This window comes from Platalea leucorodia, assembly GCF_965183815.1.
Source record: "Platalea leucorodia genome assembly, chromosome: 4".
Lineage (NCBI taxonomy): Eukaryota > Metazoa > Chordata > Aves > Pelecaniformes > Threskiornithidae > Platalea > Platalea leucorodia.
The window spans coordinates 16,817,028-16,831,633 of record NC_138826.1 but is presented as its reverse complement, the minus strand read 5'-3'; the positions used below and the strand labels follow the sequence as shown (position 1 = coordinate 16,831,633).

The 14,606-nt window shown below is 62.5% G+C and overlaps 1 protein-coding gene across 1 annotated transcript; it reads right to left on the bottom strand.

The window, feature by feature from the left end:
• Positions 1 to 347: 347 nt before the first annotated feature.
• On the bottom strand, positions 348 to 12,469 carry R3HCC1L (R3H domain and coiled-coil containing 1 like). The gene is made up of 7 exons (XM_082308904.1): positions 12,420 to 12,469; positions 5,260 to 6,734; positions 1,399 to 1,574; positions 1,214 to 1,284; positions 1,000 to 1,095; positions 692 to 832; positions 348 to 512 (listed from the first exon to the last, which is right to left on the bottom strand). The coding sequence occupies exons 2-7, from the start codon at positions 6,718 to 6,720 to the stop codon at positions 457 to 459; spliced, it is 2,001 nt and encodes a 666-aa protein (XP_082165030.1). The 5' UTR covers positions 6,721 to 6,734; positions 12,420 to 12,469; the 3' UTR covers positions 348 to 456.
• Positions 12,470 to 14,606: the final 2,137 nt, after the last annotated feature.

Sequence of the window (14,606 nt, the reverse complement as noted above, 5' to 3'; positions counted from 1 at the left end):
TGGGGACCATGCGTGGCAGCCCCCAGCATGTACACCCTCCCTGGCACACAGGGGCACGGAGAGCCAGGCAAATAAAATAAATGGTATTTATTAGCAAAATAAAGGACAGAAACTCTCGCTCGCAGGGCCCTGCCAGGTGGCCAGGGCCGCCCCACAGCCCCACGTGCTCACTGCCGAGCTCCCCACATCCCGGCAGGTGCTCCCGCTGCAGCAGGCAGCACAGCGGTTCCTGCCCTGGGCAGGGCAGGCAGTTGTTGCCTGACGGCAACAGCATCCGCACAGCACCAACCAGCCTACGGGCACCCTGCTCAGCTCCTTTGGTAGAGCAGCCCAGTGCTTCGGGATGCAGTGCAGGATCCGTCCCCGCTCTGAGATGCAGGGTGCCCTGGCTGCCCACAGAGAGGGGCCCAGGCACCCCAGGGGGTTCCCAGCAGGGGTAAGGTACAGCCTCCCGCCTCACTCCCGGCCCTCCCAGGCATCCTCCCGCTGCTTGTTCTCCAAGCGCTTCCTCTCTGCAGAAACAAGAGGAGGTCAACCCCAGGTCCACATCATCCCACAGCCACCCACTTCTCCGTGGAGGTGGCCGGAGCCCACCCTGAGGCAGCCCCCTCCCACTGAGCACCCTGTGAGAAGGTGCATCCACGGGGAGGGTCCTCCCCCCACCGCAGCACCCCCGGCATCCAAATCTCACCCCGGGCTTCTTGCAGCTTCTTCCGCTCGGCATCTCGCTGTGCTGGCGTCAGGTTGCTGCGTACCCCCAGGGCACCGATCACCAGCCGCCTAGCCAGGGCGGCCGATGTTTCGGGGCGCTCCTTGGCCGGCTGCAGGTAGTCTGGGTGAGCAGAGACGGGGGACATCAGTAGGGACATCCCAGGAGGGACGGGGCAGCTGGCACGGCGCCACAGCACTTAAGTGTCCCTGTCCCTCCCCAGTTACTGGGATGAAGATCCTGCAGCACAAGCACCATGGCACAAGCCAGCACGGGGCAGCATCACTCACCAGCATATGCCCTGGCTTTGGCTTTAGAGGCGCGGGTGCCCTGGGAGAGTGGGCGAGTCTTCACCATCAGGTGCTTGGTGCTGAGGGCATCGCGTGCTGCGGGGAGAGAGCAGCGGCGTCTGTGTGGAGGGCCAGCCCCATGCCCACAATCTGGCCATGGGAGAGGCAGGGAAGCCTGCCCTCTGCCCATCCCTAGCTGAACTGGGAGCAGTACCTGTTATGGGGCTGGAGAAGATGCCCAGGGCGTGCGTATCGTCCACCCATTTAATATCAAAGCCTTTTTTCCTGCCAGAGAGAGTGAAGCTCAGCAAGGCATCAGCACCAGGTGGGCAGGGGTCCGGAGCAGAGCCCAGGCAGGGGACCCCAGCGCAGGGGAAGGGGCATTGCTGGCAGACTCACTGATAGCTGCAGAAGACACGCAGCAGGTCCTCGGTGCGGAAATCCGAGGGGAAATCATAGATCTCGATGACGTGGGGCAGCTCGTCATCGCTGAGGTCAGGTGCAGCAGGCTCGGCCCCATAGTAGTCGAAGCGGGGTGACTGACGGCTCTCCCGGTGCTTCTCACCCCCCGAGAGCTGCAGGGGTGGGAGAGGCACAGCACTGAGCTACCCATGCCCACCTGCCCCACGCCAGCTCCCAATCCATGGCAAGTGCTCCCCGGAAAGTGGTCTGGCCCCCGCTCCCCACCCCAGCACTGCAGATGGATTCATGGCATTGAGATATTAGGAGTTATCGACCGGGGCTCTCATGCCATGCACTTGCTTTTCCCATTACCAGCATCCTTTCACTTGCCGCGCTCTGCAGTCCCGCTGGGAACGCGGTGGGAATGGCACTGGTGAGGCAGCACGTGCACCCCCAAGCACACCCCTCCTTCCACAGTGACGTGCTGACCAAAAATACATTTTGGGAACAACAAGGAGCAGGACAGCAAGGCCATGAGGAAAGACTAATGTCTGCCCACCACACAGGAGCACCGGGCTCGGCATGCCGCAGCTGTAGCACACACACCAGAGCAGCCCGTCAGCACCCTGGATGCTGAGATGGAAAAGCCAGATCTCCCCCAAGGAGCAAGTTCTGGTGGTTAATCACTAAAAATTTATGTCTTATTTCTCATTTGAATTTGTCTGGCTTCGCTTTCCAGCCAGCGGTTCTTGTTCTGCCTCTCCGCTGGATTAAAGAGCCCTCGGTCCCTGCTACCCTCCCCGTGATGGCACTTACACAGGCTAATCAAGTCCCTTCTCAATCTTCTTCTTGATAAGCTAAACGGGTTGTGCACGTTTAGTATCTCACAGTGGGGCACTTTCTCCAGCCCTAAAAGATGACGGCTGTAGCACTTTTCTACCGCTCCCATTTTTCAACCTTCCTTTTAAAACACGGGCAGCAGTCACCCACTACCATGACATGGGGGGCACAGCCGCCCCCTGCTCCCCTCTGCCCCACAGCATCAGTGCCGGCGGGCACCACTTGCTGCACCTCTGCTTTCCAAACCATGCCATGCCGGCAGCTGAGGGGATTCACGGCCCCGCTCTGGCTGTGACACCAGGCCAGGCACAGCCCAAAGGTGGCAGCGGCTCCCCCGTCCCCCCAGGAGCATGGGGCCAGCGCGGTGCCGGGGAGCAGGTACATAACTCAGCCAGGTTCCCAGCCCGATCCCCCAAGTGATCGTAGCAGAGCACACCACGGCTGGTAGGTTAGAGTCCATAAATCCCAGCCAGCTCAGTCAATAAAAAGTGCTCATTCCGACAATTTTATGGGGAAGATGGATTCATGGCAGGTGAGGGGGTGCTGCCAGGGCGGCTGGATGCCGGCGGAGGGGAGAGCTGAGTTATGGAGCTCACGGGACAGGCTAGCACTGCCAGCAGAGCCGCCTGCCCCGCCACCATCGCCCAGTAACCGAGCGCACCCTGTGTGGGGCTGCACGCTCATCCAGCACCCCCTGCCCGCTCGGGGGATGTGAAGTAGCTGTCCCCGGGCAGGATGAAGCCCTGCGGTGCCGCTTGAGGGAGCAGAGCACTTGGGTAGTGCCAGGCACCGGGAAGATGATTAGAGAGCAGGAGCGCTGAGTGCTGGAGCGGTCCTTGACCTTCACAAATCACTGAGTGTGGTGGGGCAGCAAGGACGGGAGCCGTCTGGCTGCCGGGCTCAGCCGCACAGCAGGCTCGGCTCAACAGGTCCCCCCGTGCTGCCAGCCCGGGCATGCAGGGTGCCCACAGCCCCGCAGCCCCCCAGCCATGGGGTGGTACAGGGAGCGGGATCCAGGGTACAGCCCCCAGCCCTGGCAGGCACCCGGTTCTGGGAAGGGTCTGCTGATGGACAGACAGATGGACAGCAGACAGGAGGCTGTGGGAAATGAAGCCTGTCCACCATGCCTCGCTGCTCTCTAAAGATGCATCCTCGCCGGAGCATGTTAGAGGGGTCTGTGGCCACTCGCTTACGCTCCCATTTGCTCACCAAGAGCGCACCTCCAGAGCGGGAGAGGAGGCACACGCCGGCACGCACGCACCGCAGCCCCCGGCACGCACACACCGCCGCTCCCACCCAGCCACGCCGGCTGATGGAGAGTCCACCGAGCCTGCAAGGAAATGGTTGCAGTGCTTAATTACCCTCTGCGTTCAAACTGATTTCTACTCTGAATTTGTCTGGTTTCAGCTTCCAGCCAATGGATCTCGCTATGGTGTTTTTTCCTGCTAGATTAAAGAGCCATCCGCTATCAGAAATCTCTCCTCCACACAGAACGTCATAAATCTTGCTCTCTGCCGGCTATCCGCAGCGCATAAGGATTCGGTTACGAGGAAGAACGCTACTCATTTTCTTGTCCTTTTTGTTAATTAACAACAGCTCCATCTCTCTGAGAGCCTGCACCCTCCCCGAGCAGCCACATCTGCCTGCCGAAAGCTCGGAGGGCTCGGGAAGCACCAGGCTTGGCATGGGAATCTGCAGGGGGGTGAAGATGGCAACTTTTAATTGATAAATCCCTTTTTCAGGTTCTTATTCACCCATTTTGGGAAGGTCCCTGGAAAGCTCAAACTTTGCTCAGAGCTTGTGCACAGGGAAACTAACGGAGATGCTCCAGAGCTGTTCATGGTTAGCCCCAGCACGGCACAACCTTGCCCACAGCATCCTACGGCTGCACCACAACACAGGCCCTCCCTGACCGGGCTCCCCAGTGAGGCCAGGCAGCCACTCCGCTGTGCCTGAGGACAAAGCCGTGCCCCCCCCCCCCGCCAGCCCACGGAAAGCCAGTGCCAGCACCACGTGCGCCAGCTGCCGTCGGAGCAGCAGCGCCATCCCTCTTGCACCGGCGCTCCCCACAACCTCCCAGCTGGAGGGTGGGGGACCGCAGCTGGGGGGAGCACAGTCGGGCAGGGATGGGCTCTTCCACATCTCCCTCCGAGCAGCCCCAGAGACAAGCCCTGCGTGCCACACAACCTGTCCCAGCCCCATGCCAGGCTTGGTGAGGGCACACCAGCCCAAGCACAGCCCCACGGATGAGGTGGGTACCAGTGCTCCTCAGTAACGATGCTCTTGAGTTAATCTCCTCCCTTCCCAGAAGCTGTTATCAGGCACCATCCACCACTTCACACACTGCTTCCAGCCCGGGGTGGACGGACGCTGGCTGTAACAATATTAGTGCTGTTTGTTACTTTGGGCACATTAATGTCATTTGGAAAATTACCGGTTTGACGCTACTGATTTAAAAAGCAATAAGGGATATCCAGCCTCACTGCAGAAGCAGAGCTTTCCTCACGAACGGCAGGGAAACGGCGTGGGTCCCGGCGCTAAGCAGCTAATTGTAGTAAATTCAGCCACACATGTGCAGGAGGGGATGGTAATGAGCCACAGCTGATTAAGAAGCCGTAGTTTTGAGGAAACATCCCGTTGCTATTTCAATGGGACCCCATACATCTCAGCGCATTTCTTTATCACCAGCCCTGGTTTCACAGGGGTGCAGTTGTGGTTTACAGCACTCAAGCAGGTTTTACTGGGTGCACTTTATGTACTACAGAGGGAAGATCTCCCCAGCCTTCACCAGCACCATGGGATGGGATGGGAACCAGTCAGGGGGAAGGTGGAGGTCCCAGCCATTTCGGCACTGCAGGCAGCTCATGCCCTTGGGGACGGCTGGCGGTGACAGCAGCCCCGCGTGCAGCCCACACCCCCCATGCACCCACCCTTGAGGACATGGGAACAGCCAACTCCCACGGACCCCCATCCCCTCATCCCAGCAAATCCTCGCGGGTGCCGGCTCACAGGACGTACCTCCTCCAGCAGACGCGGGTCCAGGCAGTCCCCATCGTCGTTGAACAGCGCGTCCCAGCTTTCCTCAGCGCCCGGGCTGGCTTGGCTCAGGGTCCCAGCACTGGCCTGCTGTGCCTTTGGGGAGCTGCTGCAGAGACCTCCCTCTTCCTCCTCAGCCTCCTGGCTGCACCGGTGCTGCTGCGGTGAGCCCGCATCCTTGCCTGCCCCCGCCGGCTCCTCGGCCCAGGACACAGGTGAGAGCCCCTCTACGCCACGGCACAGCAGCTCCAGGGGTGGCGGGGGCTTGCGGCTCTCCGGGGGTGCCCCCTCCCATGCACTGCTTGCCAGCTCCTTGATAGCACCCACCAGGCCACTCTCAGCCCCAGCGCTGCTGTCTGTGCAGGCAGAGGTGCTGCCCGCTCCCTCCGCAGCGGGCACTGGGACACCCTCCCAACCGGGATGCTGAGGCCCGGCAGCACTCTCCTCCTTGCTGGGTGGGAGCTGGGATGGGCTGCCCACGTCCTGCCTCGGGGTATTCTCCCCGGGGAGCACCGGCGTGTCACCCACACCACCCCTCGAGCACCCGGTTTCACAGCCAGCTCCTGGTACATCTGAGGTGGTCTCCCCAGCAAGCTCAGCCATGCCTCCCTGCCTCTCCTCTTCCTCCTCCTCTGCCGGCACCCCCGCAGCACAGCCCTCACTCTGCCCTGCCAGGAGAATCCCACCAGGCTCCCTTTCCTCTCCCTGGGTTTTTGGACCTGCAGCCTCCCACGTCAGGCCGGGCACACTGCCCTGGTCGCCTGTCCCTGCCAGCGGCAGGACACGCTCTCCTGGGCACTGGGAGAGGTCCCCAGCTGGATCCAGGGCGCTGTCTCCCAAATGCTCCAACACACCACTTGGCCCTGTCTGACACACCGGCTTTGGGCTAGCAGGGGGTGTTGGGCTAGCAGGGCCGCCTCCAGGCTCGGGGATAGCCTCCATGGCCCCAGGCTGGGCACTCGGTGGGGATGGAGGGTCAGGCTCAGTCCTCATCATCCAGTGGCCGCAGCTGAGCTCCCCAAGTCTTTCATCACGGCATGCTTTGTCCTGCCTGTCCCAGGACCGGGCAACAGCTGGATCCAGGCACGGCTCCCGCATGCTGCGTGATGCTCCCAGGCTCTCTGGTGCGATGGGGCAGCTGCCTCCTGGCCTCCGGCAGCGCCCAGCAGAGGCTGTCCGCAGCTCCTTCGGCCTCTCATCCACCTTGCACTCCCTCCTCGCCGCTCTGCCCGCCTGTGTCCTGGCACGGGGGCTTCGCCCCTGCCCCTCGCTGCTGCCTGGGCAAGCGTCCTGCACCAGGCGGTGGTTCTCAGGCTCCCGGTGGTGCCTGGCCGGCGTGTCACCCTCCGCTTGCGCTGCTCTCTCCCGCCGCGCTTTGGGCACGTAGAGGGCCATGTCGGGTTTCCTGCGGCGCGGCCGGCCGCCCTCCACCTCCTGCTGCATGGTGCCACCGCTGCCTGCCGAGGAGAGACAGCGTCACTGCCCTGCCCGCGTCCCAGTGGCCCCACAGCCGGGCACACAGTGGGCAGTCCCTGCCCAGGTTGGTGGGTCGGGGTCCCGGCCTGGCCCCCACCCTCGCTCCCACGACAGCCGGCACACAGCGATGGCTAGCGGAGCCCCAACACTCGCCCCATGGTAGCAGCTCTGCAAATGGCGTTTGGTGCCCAGAGCACCCCACATACCCAGCCTTTGGTGGGGTGTACTGGGCTACAGCGGAAGCAGGGAAACCCTGCCAGCATCACCGAGGCACCTGCCCTGCTCCAGCGGCTGCTGCCTGGGACCCCCCCAGCCCCAGGGGCCAGCAGCCGCAGCCAAAGCAGGACACAGAGCCCTTGCACCATTCATGCATCAAAAACCTCAGAGAAGGCCGCGGCAACCACAGAGCACCAGAAACCAAACCCCAGCCCAGGGACACCCTGACATGGGACCACGGCTGCCACCCCGGCACACCACAGCCCCGCTCACCTGCTGCCCCGTCCCGGCAGAGATTTATTTTTCATCATCTTTGGCAGAAGCAGGCACGCCACGAGCTGCCAGGCCCCCCTGCCCCTATAAATATGCATCAGGCAGGGTTTATGGAGACGGATGGTGTGGGGGGCTGCGCTGCGGTTAAGGGGAAGGCAGAGCGGGGCCGGGCCGGAGCCCCGTGATTAATCATTGCCCACTCCGTTTAGGGGGATTCATCATGGGCCGCTGTCAGGTAAATCACTGGAAAAACACCTCTTCAGTAATTAATGTGAAGTGACGGATGGACAGCCCCCGGGCCCATTAATCTGGACCATCAGCGCCGACCGAGATTATGAATGTCAGGATGCATAAACTGCCGGCGGATCAATAGGGCCAGGAACCCATCCAAGGCTCTCATTTCCGAGGCACCTCCGGTACATTAGCCTCCCCTCCACGCAGCCCCCGACCGAGGCGCGAACGCTCCCCGCGGCCCCTCACCGACAGCCGGCAGCGGTGCCGGGAAGGCGAGGGGAGGCCAACCATCGGCTGGAAAGTGGCCGGGGCTGCCCGTGCCGCACGGCATCATCCCCTCCTCCTGATGGACGGATGGACGGACGGCTGCCTCGGCGTGATGGATGGGTCTCTCATGGCTCTCTGGAAACCGCCGGCAAGCCCGGGCAGGGCAGTGCTCCCTAGCATCACTGCGGCGCCCATGCCTGCGCCTCATGCCCACCTCCATGGCACGAGGTGCAGGCACGGGCGCCACGGTGATGCTGGGCACCGTCCCGGGGCTGCCCCAACCATTTTTCTGTCTCCGCAGCTCTTGTCATTTTTTTTCCCCCTCTTTGATACACTAATTTTGCTGGCAGAACGATCCCCTTTATCTTTATCGACCACGAGAAAGGAACGTATCCTACAAACCCTCCGAGGTCTGGATTAGTCATTTTTCAACACCGAGGCGTTATACATTTTCTCACCGAGCAGCAGCACGGGCGCCGGAGGGGAGGGGGGGCACTGGGAGGCCCCCCCAGCACCACCACTTCCAGCCACGCAGAGCTTCCAACTGCACCAAAGTGCATCCTGCTAAAGGACTTTTCCCAGCCAAGCCCAGAGTCTCAGCCCGTGGGACATCACCAAACAGCTGGGGGAGATCACTGATCCCCCCAGGCTCTGCTTCCTGAGGATTTCCAGCATGGGGAGCAGCCAGGAACAGCATCGCTCCACACACATCCCGAGTCACCTCCAAGAAGAGCCTTTGCACGCAGGATTTATGGGCTCCTCGAAAGCTTGCCGTTCACCTTGCCTCACCCTCCAAAGCAGATGGTGCAGCATTAGCCAGACGGCTGCTGCTGGGAGCATCCTCTCCCCACACAGCCCTGCCTCTGCCTGCTGCCCACTGCCAGGGAAGAGCCGCTTCCCGCAGCCCAGGCAGAAGCACGGCAAGGCAGTGGCTGGCCCAGGCTGGCAGGGATGCTGCAGCACTTTTTTCTTCCCCACAGGGCAGCACAGCTCCTGCCCCCAGCCTATTACACACTTCATCGATGCCACGGCCACGCGCCGGCACCGACCGATTTCACGCTCCGGGAGGCAGAGCAACAGCCCTGGCTTCGAGTCTCATTCACACTAGGCTGGGCAGGGCAACCCCACTGCTTCCAGACTCCAGGACCAAGCTTGCCCCGCAAAGCCAGGCAGCAATGGGCAGCACATCCCCAAAAGTGCCTGTGCTGCCCTGGGCGCTGCCCCGCTTTTCAGAGCCGGCTAGCAAAACAGGACAGCGTTGCAGCATCAAGCAGCGAAAGGCAGCCCCGGACTGGGCACACCATGGTACCGTGGTAAAAGTGGCGCTGGGAGTGCTGCCCAGCTGCCTGGCACGTAATGCCCGCTGGCCCAGTGCAACACAGCCTGGTGTGGCCAGGGCAATGCTGGAGCATCAGCCGGGAGGTGGCTGGAGCTCCGTGTGGGCACAGGCTCCCCTCGCACCATCCCCAGGAACATGCTGCTCATGGGGAGCTTGTGCTCATGGCTCGAGTTTGTGAGGTCTCAGAGCAGCCGCTTGGGTGACGTGCCAGCCTGCGTTCCTCCTCTAGCGACCGTCTGCAACACAGACGGGAAGCATTTTCTCCCCGATTTCTCTCCCCCTCCTTTTTGGGGAAAGACCCCACAAACAACAGCAAGACAGGGCCGATCACATCGCAGACCCTACTTCACACTGCACAGCGCATCGCCAAATTCCTCCATCACCTGCATCCCCACCCAGCAGGTGAGGACACCTATGGTGCAGCTCCGACGGCAAAGCCAGGGCTCCTGCTGCCTTCTCCTGCTGCGGGCAGAGACACCGGCCACGGCCCCACGCAGGGAGCCCAGGGATGGGCGCGGATGCACATGGAGCGTGCCAGTTCCCAGAAAAGTTTTGGTGCCACCCAGCGCCCTCCCAGCAGGCTGCCGCATTTCCTGGCAGGGAGCTGTATTTTTAGCCTCCGAGGTTTCTAATTCCACTCAATCCATACTCCCGTCGATAGAGCAGATAACCTTAAAGCCTTAACGGTGAACGGGGACGGCAGCGCCGGGGGACCAGGAGCCTTGGGGGACCACGTGCAGCCTTGGCATGCAGCTCGCGCACCCGCAATGTCACTCTTTACAGCCTGCTGCAGATTGGGCTCTTTGGAGGGGGAAAAAAATAAATATAATAACAAGACTAATAAAAAGGCAGGTACAAGGAGATTCTAAACAGCCCCACTGGGGAACCCGCTGCTCACAGGGCTCATCCCATGCCAGGCACGTGCGGCGGCACGCTCGCCGACTGCACAACTCCGGCACCCGGCAGTCCGGGTAAGGATTGTCAGAGGTTTTGGCTACCCTGCACCTCTCCTGCTCTCAGCAGAGCTCCAGCCCAGCCTGCCCAGCTCACACAGCAGGTGACAGGGCCAGGGAAGGACCCAGATACCTGGCAGGGAGAGGCAGAGCGAAGGCAAGAACACAGAGCCACTGGCACAAGGCAAAGCAAAGCGCTTCAAGGAGCGGAGAGCCGCATCCCATCCGACACCTGCCTGGAGCCCCACAGGCTTTACGACGTCCCTGTCCCCTGCTGCCGGGAGAAAGATGCTCTCCAGCAGCCAGAGAAAACATTGGCTATGCGAGGAGGCAGCAAAGGCATCAAAGGCACTGAGAAAAGAGAGAGATTTCAATCGTGCCTTTCACTTGTGATGCTCTTAGGAGATACCTGGAACAAGAGAAGGGGAACGTTTCAGAGAGGAGGGGGATTTGTAAGTCGATAGTGTCCCCTCGCAACTGCAGGGAGAAAAAGGGACAAGAAACCAGCAGAAGGAGTTAACAGCTGGAGGGCTAAGGGGAATACAAAGGACTTTACAAATATACCCAGGCAGAATCAGCACAAAAGTGAAAAGGTCTATTAATAAACAAGAAGAGAAAGAAAATTAATGATGGCTCAAAAATAAAGATGACTCAAAAGGGCAAAATTACTGTTTTTAACCAGAAAAATGCAAATGAGGCGGAGTCCTCGCAAAAACAGCTGCAGGGAAAGCAAAAACAGCATCTCCACATAGACACGGTCACCTGGCTGGCATGGCCAGCGCCGAGACAAACCAATTAACCTGCCGACACACACACGGTGCCAGGAAGAAACCAGGCCCTGCTGATGGGCAGAGCAAACCAGGTGCTGATTTTCTGTGCGAGGAAGGACAATAAAAAGAGCCGGGCACAGGATAAACCCTGTGCCCATCCCTAGCGCAGCACATAACGTCCAGAGGAAGGAGCCTGCACACCCACCGCGGTGGGCTCCTGGATGAAGGTCGTTGGCTTGCCCAGCAGTAGTTATTTCGGAATAATTGCTGGGCAAAGCTTATGTATAAGGCAAGCGAGATGCAATTTAGCTGAACTTAAGGGTATCATTTTATACCATCTCCCAACCTTTCACTTGAATAGTGAATTGTAATTATATTTGTAGATGATACCAAGCAGAGAGGTGTTGCAAACACTGGCCAGAGCAGAGAAATGATTCAAAGGATCCGAGAAATGTACGCAGGAAACAAACAAGACCCAGCCTGGGAAAATGAAGGTAAAATAACCCGAAGCAGCTACTTGGTGGGCAGGAGCAGCCTGGAAAGCAAGGCCCAGAACCCTGGGCATGCTCAAACCGGAGGGCAGGTGGCCAGGGTGACCACCCCAAAACATGCAAGGGGCAAAGCTGGACACTGGCATCGTGCCACGGGCCACCCCAGGGCTGCAACAGCCCCACAGCGGGCAGCACGCAGAGCCCTGCAGGCAGCGTGAAGGATGAAGGGGACTCCGAGGGCAGGCAGGCAGCTGTGAAAAACAGCACCCAGCACCTGGGAGCACGGGGCACATGTTTTACGAGCCATGGGAGCCCAGTGCACCGAGCACCCGGGGATGCCATATAACTCCCCTGCCCTTGAGGGCTGTCGCTGCCAGCGTCACCCCATGATCCAATAAGTTGGGGAGAGTTATGGGGTCTGCAACGTGCTATGTCACCCGGGTGCTCCAGGGGCTGCGTGCCAGCAGGGTGGGGGGTCAGGGCTGGGACATGGGGTGGGGGACATGGGGTGGGGGTCAGGGCTGGGACAGGGGGTTGGGGGACACAGGGTGGGACAGTGAGTTGAGGGACACGGGGTGGGGGTCAGGGCTGGGACAGGGGGTTGGGGGACACAGGGTGGGACAGTGAGTTGAGGGACACGGGGTGGGGGTCAGGGCTGGGACAGGGGGTGGGGGACATGGGGTGGGACAGTGGGTTGGGGGACATGGGGTGGGGGACAGGGATGGGACAGTGGGGTGGGGGACATGGGGTGGGACAGTGGGGTGGGGGACACAGGGTGGGGGACACAGGGTGGGGGACAGGGCTGGGACAGTGTGGTGGGGGACATGGGGTGGGACAGTGGGTTGGGGGACACGGAGTGGGGGACAGGGTTGGAGATGGGGTGGGGGACAGAGCTGGGACAGTGGGGTGGGGGACACAGGGTGGGGGTCAGGGCTGGGACAGGGGATGGGGAAGAGCGGGGCGGGGGGCACAGTGCAGCCCGGGGACCGGGCAGGGGACACGGCGTGCAGCCCAGGGACCGGGCAGGGCGCGCACCCCGGGCTGCCGTGCCCCTGCCCCGAGCGCCCCGCGGGCCGCGCCGGGCCGGGCCAGGCCGTGCCGCCCGCCGGGCCCCCGCCGTTACCAGTGGCCGCGCCGGGTCCCCCGCCGCTCCGCGCCGCCGCCGCCGCTTCCGCCGCGCGGGACCGGGCCCGCCCCATCCCGCCCCGCCGCGGGGAGCGCCGGGACCTGTAGTGCGGCACCGGCACCGGCAGCGCCGCGCCGGCAGCCCCGCAGCCCCGGCCCCCCGTGGGAATTCGGGCCGCCGCCCCCCGCCCTGATCCTGGGCGCATCCCTGGAGCTGGGACCCGCCCCGGGCAGCCCCGGTCCCACCGCGGCCCTTCCTCCCCCGGGCAGCACCCAGCAGCCGGGGGAAGGGGGCCGAGGGCTGGGTGCTCCGTGGCGGGGCGGGGGGTGATGAACACAGGGCAGCAGGAGGGAGAGCGATCCCCGCTCCCGCCCGCGGGTGACCCCACGGGAGGCTGCCGTGGGTTTCCCGTTACCGTTTCATGCCACACACCCGGCGGGAGCAGCCGTGCTGGCTGCGGCTGCGCCGGCCGGGCCGGCAGACCCCCGCCTCCCGCCTGCCCGGGGGCACCGGGGGAATTGCCGGGGGCTCGGGCACCCCCGGGCCGCATCCCGGGCTCCCGCTGCGGGGCTGCCGGCCGCCCGGACACCCAGGCGGGGGAAGGTGTCTGCAGCAGGGAGGTTTGCTCCGCTTCCTTCCTGGGGTTTGGCGAGCAGCAGCCTGCCTGCGCCCAGCAGATAATGAACGAGGCCCCGGCGCCCGCACGCACCCGCAGGCAGCGTGGGCAGCGAGGGGAAGGGGTCCGGCACCGGCGCAACCGCCGGCTCCTAATGAAGCGCCGGTGCTGCAGAGCACTCCCGAGCCGGGGCCTGCGGCTGCCGGGGAAGATGGGGCGTCCGGGGGAACGGGGCTGGATTCTCCCACAGGCAGGGCAAGGGCTGGCAGGGGAGAGAGGGAGGCCCAGGGTTTGCAGGCAGGCGTGGGGCTTGCTGTTGCCGAGGGCAGAGCGGGATGCGATCCGGCTCGCTGGGGCTCAGAGCTGTGAAGGCTTTGGGTTGTCTGGCTGATGGACAGGGGGTCTCTGCCCCCCCCACTCCAGGACCGGCTTCCTAATGAGCCAAAGCTCTCCAACGCAATTCCCAGGCAGCTGTTTCCCAGGCAGCCTCACGGTGCGGGTGCCCCATAGCACGCACACCGCCTGCGTGTGGTGGGACACGAGGCTGGTGCCCCGGCAGCCGGCAGCCAGCGCGGCAGCCAGCTGGCAGCCAGCACTCCCCAGGGGCTGCGCAGCTGCTGAGGGACCAGGGACCGGTCACCCGCCACCCTGGCAGGGTCTCGCTGAGGCATTGCATGGGGTGTCAGCGCGTGGGGCTGTGCCAAGCATCTTACCCCTCCTCAGGTGTAGCTACAGGGCTGGGGCTGCTGATGCCTGAGGTCTGGGATGCCCTGAAGTACTCGGACCTTCCTGACTGCCCAGTGTGGGTCCCAGTACAGCCATGGGGGCTCAGCACGGAGGGTGCATTAGCCCCAGAGACCTGGCTCTCCTGTCCTGAGTGGTGGACCCAAGTGACAATGTGTTTTACCTTTGATTTCCCTTTATTTGGGTGCAGGTGTGAACAAGGCAGGACCCTGGGAAGGAAGCTGTGCTCCATTGACACTGTCCTGTGGGATCACTCCTGGGACCGGGAAGGGAGAGCTGGGCAGGGCAACCCTTGGGCAAGACAGACACAGCTGGGTAGGGTCATCCTGCACCAGCCACGTGGCCCAGTGCAGGACAAGGAAGGCTCACAGCAGGCAGGGCCACCCGGCACCCCCCGGAGAGCAGCCCCTGCCCCAGCCTGTCATGGCACACAGGGGACCGTGGTCCCTCTCCCAGGTAATCGATGGCAGCAGATCCCGATCGCTTTCGTTATTATTATTTTCTTATGCATGTGCGCACAGGAGATTTATCGCCAGCTACGGAGGCAAAATCAATTATTCATGTTATAAATTAGAAAATGATTTATGTTTGTGGGAGGCCAAGCAGCGTGGAGCCCCTAGCCGCGTGGGAGCTGGGTTTGTCTGGGAATGGCACCAGACACCCCCTGCCAGCACTTCCCCGGCCTTTCCGTCCCTGCCGCACCCTGGATGTCCCGCCCGGGGTGCCCCCATCACGTCACAGCCCCAGGGTGACCCAGGGACGGTGGCTGGCAGGGAGCACCCAGCCTCTCCCACTCTGTCAAGCTGGGTGCTCGCAGACAGAGC

Coding starts and splice junctions, on each gene's coding strand:
- R3HCC1L (XM_082308904.1), bottom strand. CDS start 6,720: ATGCAGCAGGAGGTGGAGGGCGGCCGGCCGCGCCGCAGGAAACCCGAC. Junction 1,285..1,398: donor CGTGTCTTCTGCAGCTATCA/GTGAGTCTGCCA, acceptor TCTCTCTGGCAG/GAAAAAAGGCTTTGATATTA. Junction 833..999: donor CAAAGCCAGGGCATATGCTG/GTGAGTGATGCT, acceptor CTGCTCACCCAG/ACTACCTGCAGCCGGCCAAG.